General features: G+C 32.8%; 6 protein-coding genes and 1 long non-coding RNA gene across 9 annotated transcripts; 5 read left to right on the forward strand and 2 right to left on the reverse strand.

Annotated features, from left to right (window-relative positions):
• The first annotated feature begins 83 nt into the window (after positions 1 to 83).
• LOC138122612 (microsomal glutathione S-transferase 1-like) lies at positions 84 to 1,389 on the forward strand. Of its 2 annotated transcripts, XM_069036864.1 has the most exons (3): positions 84 to 224; positions 374 to 593; positions 966 to 1,389. In XM_069036864.1, the coding sequence occupies exons 2-3, from the start codon at positions 441 to 443 to the stop codon at positions 1,305 to 1,307; spliced, it is 495 nt and encodes a 164-aa protein (XP_068892965.1). In that variant the 5' UTR covers positions 84 to 224; positions 374 to 440; the 3' UTR covers positions 1,308 to 1,389. The 2 variants fall into 2 exon arrangements, with proteins under 2 accessions (XP_068892965.1, XP_068892964.1); XM_069036863.1 differs by lacking the exon at positions 84 to 224 and having other exon boundaries at positions 269 to 593.
• Positions 1,390 to 1,635: 246 nt separating this feature from the next.
• On the forward strand, positions 1,636 to 2,580 carry LOC138122618 (microsomal glutathione S-transferase 1-like). The gene is made up of 3 exons (XM_069036870.1): positions 1,636 to 2,019; positions 2,078 to 2,157; positions 2,213 to 2,580. The coding sequence occupies exons 1-3, from the start codon at positions 1,888 to 1,890 to the stop codon at positions 2,454 to 2,456; spliced, it is 456 nt and encodes a 151-aa protein (XP_068892971.1). The 5' UTR covers positions 1,636 to 1,887; the 3' UTR covers positions 2,457 to 2,580.
• A 763-nt stretch (positions 2,581 to 3,343) lies between these two features.
• On the forward strand, positions 3,344 to 5,742 carry LOC138122616 (microsomal glutathione S-transferase 1-like). Of its 2 annotated transcripts, none has more exons than XM_069036868.1 (3): positions 3,344 to 3,618; positions 5,299 to 5,375; positions 5,425 to 5,742. In XM_069036868.1, exons 1-3 carry the CDS (start codon positions 3,487 to 3,489, stop codon positions 5,666 to 5,668), a joined length of 453 nt encoding a protein of 150 aa, XP_068892969.1. In that variant the 5' UTR covers positions 3,344 to 3,486; the 3' UTR covers positions 5,669 to 5,742. The 2 variants fall into 2 exon arrangements, with proteins under 2 accessions (XP_068892969.1, XP_068892968.1); XM_069036867.1 differs by lacking the exon at positions 3,344 to 3,618 and adding an exon at positions 3,864 to 4,334.
• An 807-nt stretch (positions 5,743 to 6,549) lies between these two features.
• Positions 6,550 to 10,056, forward strand: Cbs (Cystathionine beta-synthase). The gene is made up of 9 exons (XM_069036850.1): positions 6,550 to 6,976; positions 7,031 to 7,137; positions 8,389 to 8,738; positions 8,790 to 8,876; positions 8,929 to 9,214; positions 9,265 to 9,442; positions 9,492 to 9,626; positions 9,678 to 9,865; positions 9,919 to 10,056. The coding sequence occupies exons 1-9, from the start codon at positions 6,807 to 6,809 to the stop codon at positions 10,005 to 10,007; spliced, it is 1,590 nt and encodes a 529-aa protein (XP_068892951.1). The 5' UTR covers positions 6,550 to 6,806; the 3' UTR covers positions 10,008 to 10,056.
• On the reverse strand, positions 6,569 to 8,048 carry LOC138122620 (uncharacterized). The gene is made up of 2 exons (XR_011156554.1): positions 7,714 to 8,048; positions 6,569 to 7,412 (listed from the first exon to the last, which is right to left on the reverse strand). It is a non-coding gene; the product is annotated as an uncharacterized lncRNA (long non-coding RNA).
• Positions 9,879 to 10,709, reverse strand: Trs33 (trafficking protein particle complex subunit Trs33). The gene is made up of 3 exons (XM_069036866.1): positions 10,575 to 10,709; positions 10,464 to 10,525; positions 9,879 to 10,409 (listed from the first exon to the last, which is right to left on the reverse strand). The coding sequence occupies exons 1-3, from the start codon at positions 10,662 to 10,664 to the stop codon at positions 10,079 to 10,081; spliced, it is 483 nt and encodes a 160-aa protein (XP_068892967.1). The 5' UTR covers positions 10,665 to 10,709; the 3' UTR covers positions 9,879 to 10,078.
• Positions 10,710 to 10,781: 72 nt separating this feature from the next.
• Positions 10,782 to 11,997, forward strand: LOC138122608 (uncharacterized). The gene is made up of 4 exons (XM_069036858.1): positions 10,782 to 10,919; positions 10,973 to 11,353; positions 11,409 to 11,587; positions 11,649 to 11,997. The coding sequence occupies exons 1-4, from the start codon at positions 10,782 to 10,784 to the stop codon at positions 11,971 to 11,973; spliced, it is 1,023 nt and encodes a 340-aa protein (XP_068892959.1). The 3' UTR covers positions 11,974 to 11,997.
• Positions 11,998 to 12,108: the final 111 nt, after the last annotated feature.

Below are 12,108 nucleotides of genomic sequence, written 5' to 3' on the forward strand. Positions count from 1 at the left end.
TTTAATTGCCCTTACACAACACTTAAGTAAGAGCCAGATTTAAGAACCAGAAGTTGTAACTGTTGTCAGTTATTATATTTCGTAACTGAATTATTCTCATTTAAATGTTAAACAAGATAAACAACAAACAAAAAAAGAACACGACGTTTACTGTTAAAGTTTAGTCAAAAGTATTTCTAAAAACCAAAAATGTTTAGTTTCAGTGGTAAGACACGATAAAATACGTGAGTAACGATTTGCATTATTTTCCAATAGCACTAAGAAAATTACGTTATATACAACATGGAAAATTTATAAGGACGTCCCAAAAGCAAGGACGAATAAATAATTAGCCTCAGCGTTGAAAACTAACTTTTATTGAAATTATTTCCAGTACTCTTTTATCTTCCTGCACGTAAAGAAGCCAGACAGGTGAAAGTTATAGTAAACACTACTTCAAGATGGTGACCACAGTAAACACAACAGAATCTGTTAACAATATACTTACTTTGGATAATCCTAGTTTTTGTGTTTATTTATTATGCGCGTGTCTTTTAGTTTTAAAAATGATGGGGGTGACTTTGCTCACCATTTACAACAGATTCAAACACAAGGTAAATCACATAGAAGTATAAAATTGTATGTATAAAGACAACGTGAGTGGTTTTTAATTCAAATATACTAATTAGCAAAACTTTAAATCAGATGTTTCTTGACTAAAAAAATTATTTTATAATTTTTCTCTATTAATTTCAACCGAATTTTGCAACGAAATAATACCGGTTTCGTAGACCTTGAAAAATTCCAAAACTGCATTAGCTTGACTATTAATAATTCATAAACATCGCTCTTATAGTCTACGAATATTTAATTGTACATTTTTAAAACATTTGAAGCTAATTATCCATCTTATAATGAAACTTTCATTTTATAAAACTAGTTTAAAATTTTTCTAAAACAACGTTGGCAATTGGCATTATTTTTAGGCCTTCATTTGCCCCGAAGACGCAAAATGGTTAAGCGGGGAAATAGTTATGAATGATAAAGTGGAAAGAGTGAGAAGAGCGCATCAAAATGATTTAGAAAATATTCCGATTTTTCTTGCTGCCGCTTTTGCCTATCTCTGGACACAACCCTACATCTGGTTAGCTTGGGTTTTATACCTTGGATTTACAATAATAAGAGCATTGCACACTATCGTATACACTTTGATCATTCTACCACAACCCACAAGAGCGCTTCTCTGGTTGGTTGGATTTTTAATCACAGGATACATGGCTATACACTCAGCTCTACATGTTTTTATTTATTTAATTAAATACACTTAGTGACAACAGTCAACTGTATAGAACTTATTTTGTATTGTATATCATAAGTTTATATATTTATAAATAAAAAAGTAAAAATAGACTTGACTTTATTTCATCGATTTTTTTAATACAACAAATTACATAATTAACTGACATAATTGCCACAGGCAGTTCAAAAATCAAAGTAATAACTGCAATTCGATAATGATGTTAAATAAAGGACAATCAATTGGAAGCAGTTCATAGGTAATGTGTTTATGCAACCAACAATACAACATGTAAACTAGGTTAAAAGGACGCACAGGATATTGATTCCAAGACAGTATGTACGACATACAGGAAAACATATAAACAATTTACATCTATTAGAATTATGACGTATATATCTTTTTCTTTAAAGACAAAAACTGGCATTTAATACGCTGCGAATAATTTATCAGATCAATGCCAGCGTAGTGCGTAAGCAAACTGCACGACCATGGTGATAAACTAGTATTTTTTTATACTTTACCTTCGTTTAATAGTAGAAGGAAAAATAGGAAACAATTTTGCATTCGTTTTTTTTTTAAATTCAGTTTTATCAAACTCGTTCTCTAAAATGGATGTCCAATTCAAATCTTTCGTTCAAAACAATCCCGTATTTCGGAGTTACCTATTTTATACGGCGATCTTGATCCTGAAAACGATGTTGATGACGCTTTTAACTATCAGGCAGAGATTCCTAAATAACGTAAGTAAAAATGACCATGCACTAATGTTACCGTTTATTTAACATTCCCTTAAAAAAGGCTTTCGTTTGCGAAGAAGATGCGATTTTTCTGAAAGGCTCTGTGTCAAGGTCCAACGAACGGGTGGAACGGGTACGAAGGTAATTGTATTATTATTTCTTCAACAATATGAATTACATGTTGATTTAATTTTAGAGGTCACAGGAATGACATGGAAAACATTTATTTGTTTTTCGTAATCGCATTTGCTTACGTCTGGACAGATCCAGATCCGGCTTGGGCCAATTTGTTGTTTTTGTTATTCACAGTCGGGCGAATCGTCCACACTTTTGTTTATACCATTGTTATCACACCTCAACCTGCTAGAGGACTAGCTTGGTTAGTAGGTTATCTTATTACAGGCTACATGGCCATTAAAACGTTATCTCATTTTTATTAGTAACACGTCCTAAGCAGAAATATTTATCGAATTATTTTACTGTAGATAACTGATAATTGTAATTCTATGTTCAGATGTATAAATAGAATGTACTCTTTTGTGTATAATATAATATCTAACAATACCTACGAAGTTTTAATATACCTACATAGGTACATGGTACATTTAAAACAACTCAAGCTAACTAAGCGCACTTTATAATTCAGTTTTTATAAAACTATAAACCTAATGAGACGATATTTAGAACATTTTTAATAGATATGTTCTTGAATTTCTCGGCCGCATTCATTTGAAAGGTCGACCATCTCAAGAAACTTTTTCGACAACGGAAGCTGACGTTAGTTATGAAAAAATAAAATACCTATGTATTGACGAATCAAGCTACTACACTGTCCATATTCTTTATATCTACATAACGTGCAAATAATAAATTTTTCATTACATATTTAATCTTACAAATATTGTTCATATATTATAATTATGTTATTTGTGTTTATTTTGAAATAAATAGATAAGAAAATTCTAGTAGATATACCCTGTAACGCGGTAAGACAATTATTATATAAAATATCAAGTATTATTGCATAACGTATTATTTATAAAGAATGTTTACGTTATTCTTGAACCATGATACCTAACTGAACTTGTATTATATTTTAGATCTCGACCACTGTTGATAGTGAAAAATAGTGTTATTGGGCGAGATGTAGGCAACCAAATATACAACAAAACTTCAATTTTTCAAAAACCTAAAATAACGGTCATTTTCAGCAAAATGTTTTCAATTTATATTTGATTACAAAATAAATCAGGATTAAGTCCTCGCCTCAACCCTTGCAATTTTTACAAATACATTTTTATAAATTAGGTTATGTTGTTGTTGATAACCGCGATTAGTTATTTTGCGCTAGTCATTGTACCTCTTCCAGTAGCGAGTGAATTAAGTGATAAATCATCATTCGTCGACTAAAATTGCCGATTAAAGCTCGTTGAATTTTCGAATTAAATCTGTCGCAGTTACACATCCAAAATGGTTCAAATAGTGGACAGTTCAATATTGGAAAATCCTGTATTTCGCACCTACTGTTTTTATTCCAGTATTTTGGTTGTTAAAATGCTGTTTATGTCCCCCTTGACCGGTCTTACTAGATTCAGATTCAAGGTAAGATTATTAGCAACTAAGAACAATTCAACAACTTAAAAATTGACAGAAATACCTGTATGCAAATTAGCAGAATTTTTAATGGCGCAGTATGGCGCCATGCCAAAAAATATCCCAAAATGTATCCAATTTGAACTAAAGAAGATTAATAGCGAGAGAATGTTAATGCGATTTGTAAACAGGCGATAAATGTATAAACAATTTTCTTTTATAAGTGTATGATTTTATGTTAAACGTAGGTACTAATCGTAATAAACGATTTACCCTGTTCAATAAGAACAGTCAAAGCGGCCGTCATGATTTTTTTTTACATTCATTTCATCACATTTCGGGTTCTAAGTTCAATCTCAGGATTTATTTTAGTCGAATCATTCTTCACCTGTTTTTATTGTTTTTTTTCAATCGTGGAACGAGGATTAGCACTTAGGTAGGTACGTTTAGATAATTGGTAATTTGTGATAAGAATGCAGATATTGGAAACTTATGCATCATGCATTTTACTGTTGTAAAAAGTAACAAATCGAAGGAACACAATTACAGTAGAGTACCTACCTGATTTGCGTAAAAACGTAATTGTGCAAATGGGTCCTAATATGGAAGAAATTGTGAATTTTTCCAACCCAGTTTTCCGAAACTATTTGTACAATTCGTCCGTTCTCGTAGCCAAAGTTCTGGCCCTGTCTTTCTACACCGTTTTTGAAAGATTTAGACTCATGGTAAGCTATAATTTGTTTTGATTTGATAAATCAGGTTGCAGTAGACTCGAAGCTAAAAAAACAAAATTTGTTTATCGACGATTTTGTTAGATGTAGTGCAATTTTGTGTCACACAAAAGTTATGAATCGTTTTCTTTGCATTTACTTTGTGTTATCTGCGATAATCTTCGGAGCGTACGCTGAATATTCGCTAATAAACAAGACAACACCGACAAATTTAACCAACCATACAAAAGTACCGCCGCTGAGAAAATTTGAGAAATACACTAAATTGGCGCAAAAATGGAACCTGACCGCTTTCCTCCAACACATTTTAAGTCCAAGCAACGTCACTGAAAAGACTGGAGACCTACAAATCCGCAAAGTCACCACCCAAGCTAACGAAAATGCGACTTTGCACTTGACTACAACTGCTACAACGCTTTTCAAATTGAGATCTGGTCAGGACCGTGACTATTTTGACGAAAATATGGTAGTTCAGTCTAATGGCAGTGATGTTAATGTTGTCGAGAACATGATGAAGCTTCACGAAGCTAGTAGAGCACACTCTCTTGAAATCGATGAATTTAACAATATTTTGTTTGTCAGCGCTGTAATTGTTGCCATAAAAGCTTTGCTGTAATTATTGCCAAATAAAGAGTATTTGCGAATAAAATGTCGATGTTATACAATAATATAATGCAATAATGATAATTTTTACAATCAGTAACATTTCATATTGAATTTAATAAGCATTCATTTGTTACTGATTTATTTCATATCAGATTACCAAGGTCATGAGTAAGTTTTTTTTTGGTTACACCAATAACTTATCACTAGTATGGTTTACACTGTGATAAAAAATATAGCACAAATCTTGACCTTCCCATTTTTTTAAGTCGCAGAAAATTGGAATGATTAGAAAATTACACTGCAAACATCGTTAAATGAGTGTAGAAAAAATTTAATTTTGTATAATTTCTAGGCTTTTGCAAACCCAGAAGATGGTGCCACCATGAAAATTAAACCTCGAGTGGATGACAAAGTGGAGAGGATCAGAAGGTATCTTGTCCCTTGTTTCTTTCGTCAAATTTAACAATTTACTTTCTAGAGCGCATCTCAACGACTTGGAAAACATATCTGTGTTTTACGTAATTGGTTTTATTTATACTTTAACCAATCCTTCAGTAGCTTGGGCCACTCTCCTGTTTAGAGTATTCACCGCTGCTAGATTCATTCACACTTTTGTCTATGCTGTTTTCGTTGTACCTCAACCAGCAAGAGCTTTGTCTTGGGCCACCGGCTTCCTCATCACTGGATACATGGCATTTAAATCCATCATGCATTTTCTTTAAGTGATTATTATTTTATAATGCAAAAACTGTAGTATGTTTTGTTTACAAAGTTAAATAAAGTTTTTTTGAATTTATTGTTTAATACTCCTAATTTTTAAAATGCGCCGCGCTTCAGATAGTCAGAATTTAGAATACTTACTATTATCACATAGTGAGTAAAGTTCGACTATGTTTTTATCAGATTCATAGGCCAATTTAATTACTTGTAAGTTGATAATTTAAGGTGTTTGATTACAGCCTCTCTACCACATCTTTATTGTTGTGAATTGTTTAAGTAGATAACTCTAAGAGGAAAACTATTTTTGAAATAAAGTTGATGTGAACTGAAGAGTATTTCGTATTTTCTCCTTCAAGAATTTTGCAATAAATTTGATTCTCACAATGTTTTCATAATTAAAATAAATTAAAACTATTTATAGTTTTGCATCCGTGCATTCTAAGCTAGTCAATAATCCCATCAGATAAGAGATAAGTAAACTATGGCCCTAGAAGCCATATTTCTGTCCCACTGTATAATGCAAAGAACTTTAGTGTAATTTGAAATAAACTCGAAATATTTTTGAAATACTTTTATTAGTTTAAATTAAAATCGCATCTACTTTAATGACGTTGAGGTCTAGGTTAAATAAAAACAATGATATATAATTTCAAATCCACACAGTTCAATTTCAATTGTGCCATAAACTTCATCCTTAACGTTATTACTCTTTTGTAATTTCTATTGCATAATAAACGAATTTCTTCACTTTGGTTGCGTTACATCCTGATAACTTCTACTAACCGATATTGTACTATTTACTCTTTGGAAAATAAATAAAATTCGAGTTTGGCAATCCCATGACCCTGACTGAAAAAATATAATCTTGACGATAACATTAAACGCATCTCATTTACTAAAAATTTATTTCTCGTGGTTTCGTGCTCGATCACCCACCTATCTTCCTGCAAACAATACACAACAGGTGCTACACCAGTTCACCAACAATATTCTGTACTTCTTCAAGCTGCACTTTGCCGAACAATCACTTGTGCTATTGGAATTTCCATTGACGTAACTATCTGTAGACTGGTTCTTCACAAAACCAATAAATCATTTCATTTATAACCTTAACCTGTGCGCGGTACGAGCTCCAAAACAATGGCAGAAATTATAAACGGACAAAAGGCCCCGAACGCCCAGTGCAAAAAACACGCGCTGAAATTTGTTTCAGTCCTGAACGAGCGCTTTTTAACACCGGATCAGGCCCCAAAGTGCACGTGGCATAAAAATGCAAATCCGGAATCTTCACCACACGGCAGGATAGAATGGTAATGGTTTTTATTTTATCCCAATTCTCTGTTTAATATTTGATATCTGAACAGGAGGTCCACAGAGAAAATTTTAACTGATGTTACGAAAGCTGTGGGGAATACGCCCCTAGTCAGACTGTCTAAGATTCCACAGAGCTTCGGGCTAGAGTGTGATGTGTGTAAGTTATTATAAAGCAAAAGGGCTGAAAATTATAAATATTAATTAAGCAAGATTGCAAATTTGCATTAAATGACGTCACGTGACTTTATTATGTCAAAGTATTCCATAGTTGACAGAGGAACATTCCATAATTTGTGTAATATAACAAGAATATACAGTTTTCTGGAAGTAAATGCTGGATCGCAACGAGTATTTTGGTTTAAAAATATTTGAAATACAGGGTGCAAAAAATAGGGGTCACGTGGGGCTGCCGATTCTCTACGATCTCGTACGCTTAAATAAAAAGACATCAGATTATTTTCGAAAAACACTATTTAAAACATTATTTTGTTTGTGCCCATTAACGGGACTTTCAGAATATGTAATTTTCTACAAAAATTATTTAATTGAAATTGAATGTTTTATTAAATAAATTGGGAGTTGATGCGACGAACTTTTTTATTCCAAAGGATAAAACGACATTAACGTGATTTCATCTTCAGACTAAGTTGAAACCTCAACCTAAACTATGGCATCTTAATTTAAAAATTGTAATTGCAAATCGTTTTTGTGGCGGTAATTATGTTGTACTTACATTTCTATTTAATTTCTGTTCAACAGTAAGAGGTTATTTGAAAGGCGTTATACTCTAACATATTGGAAACGCTGTTGTCTTAAAATAGAACTAGCGGGACAGTGGGAGTCATTTCTGTTGGAAAAAAATGCATTTGATATTGAGAGGGAAAAGTTCACTTATTGCCATAAACGAAACTAAAAACTAAATCGAGAAAGTTTTGAATAAGTAAAATGTAAAAAAAAATATTCAAATCGCTTTAATACGTACTATTATCAATATTATCATGTATCATAGTACGTAATTGTGTTTTAATATCTTCCGTCGGTGTTGATTGTTTAACTATTCATTACAATATAAACTGTTAAATTATCAAGTGTTCTTTTAAAAAAAAAACAAGTTATTTTATCTAATCAGATGTTTATAAAACCTGTTGGCAAATAAAATCAACTGCAGATAGATAAGATGAGATTTTTCTAATTTAGTTGTAATCATTTTTTTAATAAGAGTAGATTATGTAATGTCAGCATGGAATTTAATCTACAGTACCTAATAAAATATTCGAATGGGCAACGCTTTTATATAATTATTAAAAGAAAAAAAAATATATACGTTGCACCTACTTCACAATTTTGTCTATTTGCAATGTCAACTACTAAAGCCTTAGGTCATAATTTAAAAGTCTGTTTTTCGCAGTTGCGAAATGCGAGTACTTCAACCCTGGTGGATCGGTCAAGGACCGTATCGGCTTTCGCATGATAGAAGACGCCGAAAGAGCCGGACTTCTGAAACCCGGATGTACGATCATCGAACCTACTTCCGGTAATACAGGGATAGGGCTAGCATTGGGAGCTGCCGTCAAAGGATATCGTTGCGTAATCGTCATGTCTGAGAAAATGTCCAACGAAAAAGTGGACGTGTTGAAAGCGCTTGGAGCTGAAATCGTGCGGACCCCAATCACTGCCGATTCGACTTCTCCAGATGGACTGTTTGGTGTGAGTCACAGACTGAAGAAGGAAATTCCAGACTCAATTATTCTGGATCAGGTATCACAACCAGACAAATAAGTACGTTGAGTAATTGATTTTGTAATTTAGTACAGCAATCCTGGGAACCCCTTGGCGCACTATGATACGACAGCTGAAGAAATCTTGGACCAATGCGATGGAAAAGTTGACATGATTGTTAGTCCCACAGTTTAGATTTAAAGTGACAGGCTTAAAGTTAAATTTGAAGGTTGTTGGAACCGGGACGGGAGGCACCATCACAGGAATTGGGAAAAAAATCAAAGAAAAGTCGCCCAGTACCGTGATCGTGGGGGCGGATCCGGAGGGCTCGATTCTAGCCGTTCCAGAAGAACTGAATAAAACCGACGTCGATTTTTACGAAGTTGAGGGCGTAGGATACGATTTTATCCCGACAGGATTCGACAGATCTGTTGTTGACGAGTGGGTGAAAATAAATGATCGAGAATCTCTTCCGATGGCTCGAAGATTAATAAAAGAAGAGGGACTTTTGTGCGGTACGACACATTTCAATTTGAAATTTTCTGTTAAAAATTTGTGGATTAAGGTGGTAGCGCTGGTGCAAACATGGTTGCTGCTATCAAAGCGGCTCGTAATTTGAAGAAAGGACAAAAAGTTGTCGTTATTATCCCCGACAGCATTCGAAATTATCTTACGAAGTTTGTGTCGGACCACTGGATGGAGGCCAAAGGTCTTCAGGAGTGTGTCAATGTCAATAACCACTGGTACGAGCGAATTTAGAATTCTTTGATTGTTTCATAATTTTGCCGATAGGTGGTGGGATGACAGTGTGGCGAACTTCGTAGTGGAACCGCTTATAACTGCAACTTCAAGTATGACATGCGAACGAATTTTACATGTGATGAAAAAACAAGGGATTGATCAAGTTCCTATTGTAGATAAAAATGGGCAAGTCCTTGTACATGCTTATTAAAGACAAACTTTAAATGTTGTTTTTAGGAGTATGATGAGTATGGTGACCATGCAAAAATTACTAAATGTACTGATCAGTGGTAACGTTAAACCAAGTGATTCAATAGACAGGGCGTCAGTGACTGTCTTTCCCAAAGTAATGAACACTGCAAATTTAGGACTGGTTTCGAGAATTCTAGAACGCGAAAATTACGTGGTTGTGTTGGAAAAACACAGTAAGTTCTTACAAAAGTTTAACGCAATTTATTTATTAATTAATTTTTGTTAGATATAGGACAATCAGCTATTGAAAAGCCCATTGGGATTATTACAGCAGTTGATCTTTTACACTACATTTCTGGTAATGGTCCTAAGTGAAAAATGAAGTGATTATAAAAATAAAAATATACATTTATAAAAATGAAAATGTGTTTAATTGAACTCCTAACTTATGTTGTCCTTTGAACTTGTATGTGAAACTTACAAGAAGGCATATTTTGTACCTCAGCAGTAACTAGACATGCAATGCCTAAATTTGCTAAGCTACCTCTAATAACACCACAAGTGAAAGCTACAAATCTAGGAGCCACTTCTAAGTACTGCTTCCCATTAGACAACTTTGTAAGAAATCTGAATCCATTGTCTTGCAGCACGTATACTCCCTGGTGGTTTGTTCTCAAATTGTCAATTTGTTTTTTATAAATAGCTGACCAGAAATCAGTACAAATAAATTTCATTGTGTCAAGCTCATCTTTAAAACGCGGCATTTCTTTTGTCAACCTGATTAAACATTCATTAAGAAGCATTTAGGTCCACAAACTATTGAGGTCATACCTTTCTATCATTCTGTATCCTGTTGAGAAACCAATGTATTCGATATTGGACAAGTCTTCATCCTGGAATGTTACGAATAAATAAGCGTTCGCAAAAATAAAAAAGTGTTACTTTGCCGTCCTTATTTTTAACTTCATTTTGATTAACCACGTAATTGATGAGTTCAGAATGTAGAAATTCGAAAATTGCATCGTCTGACATTTTGAGGTTACAAGTTACAGCCTTGTTGTGACAGATTTGACGGATGTTTGACAGACGTCAATTACGAATATTCAAAAATGTGATAAAAAGTTTATAAAGCACTTTGGAATTATTATAATGAGTGTTCCACGCTACACGTTTTCAAAAGAAGTGGAGCCTGAATTAGTTAATTTTCTAAAAGTGGCAGAGAAACAAAAATCAAACAAAAAATGTAAGTTAAGAAGCCATGAAGTCTGGAGTAAATTATTAGCACTGGTAAGGTTTTTGAAATGCAGTACTGTCATGATAAGGGAAAATTTTGATAACAGGATCCAAACTTAATTCAGAAATTAAAAGAATGTGAAAATGTAAATACAATACCAACAATAGATCTATGTTCTCAAGAAGAAACAGAAGTTCCGGCACGACCAGAAAATGAAAATGTGGAAGTTATCTCACAAGCTAGTGATAAGTTTGCCATAAGTGATGTTGCTTTTGGTATTAAAGAAAATTTAGAAACACAAAATGATTTATCAAAAATTGCTAAAGATAATCTTTCTAAATATGTTAGTACTGAATTAGAAGAGTTGTTTGATATGTTAAATCAAACATTAAGTAGTGAAGAAATTTTTTATTTGGGAAACTCCTTACAAAGTATTGTTTCTAATGTTTTAATTAATATTTTTTGTCACCACCTTTTAATCCCAAGGGTAAAGATTATATTTATTTTAAAAGTAATTTAAGAAGCTATGTACATTTTTATAGATTAAAAAGGAATATTGTGACAAAATATTGATGTTACTAGATCAGTTCAGTTCATCATATGCTACCATATTAAATGAAGAATTTGTCTCAATCATGACAAAACTGAAAGAAGAAGAAACTAAGATGTGTCTACAATATTTAAAAAAATTAAATCCAAATTTTCAATCTGCACTGGTCAGGTAGTTGTATAGATTTATTTTTTTTTAGATAATCTTACCAAATCAGTGTTTATTTTTGCAGAGATTTTATACTTGCTGTTAAAACACTGAATGACAATCATTTAATAATCATTGAAAGTTTATTGAACAACCAAGTAGAATATGAAGCCTTGAATAAACTGGTTGAAATGTTATCTAATATTGCTGAAGATCATTCCAGGGATAAAAGTTTTGGTAAACTTTTGATGAATACTGTTGAAGTGTTGGGACCAAATCTAATACGTCTTGAGCAACCACTTAAACACATAATTGCTGGACATAAATCCATATGGAAATCAAAATTGGAAAAAACGTTTGATACTTGTTTTGAGGATAGTATGATGTTCAGTCAAAGTTTTAGAGATTAAAATACAGAACATTCTTAAAGTTGATTAGAGGTTCATTAAGAAATTTGATTGTTTATGCTTTTTACATTAATATGGAAAAATTTGATAGTCGACTTAGTTGAATATTGGATGTTTTTTAAAGCAGTGTTTACAAAA

Source organism: Tenebrio molitor, chromosome 2 (genome assembly GCF_963966145.1).
Source record: "Tenebrio molitor chromosome 2, icTenMoli1.1, whole genome shotgun sequence".
In the NCBI taxonomy this organism is placed as follows: Eukaryota; Metazoa; Arthropoda; class Insecta; order Coleoptera; family Tenebrionidae; genus Tenebrio; species Tenebrio molitor.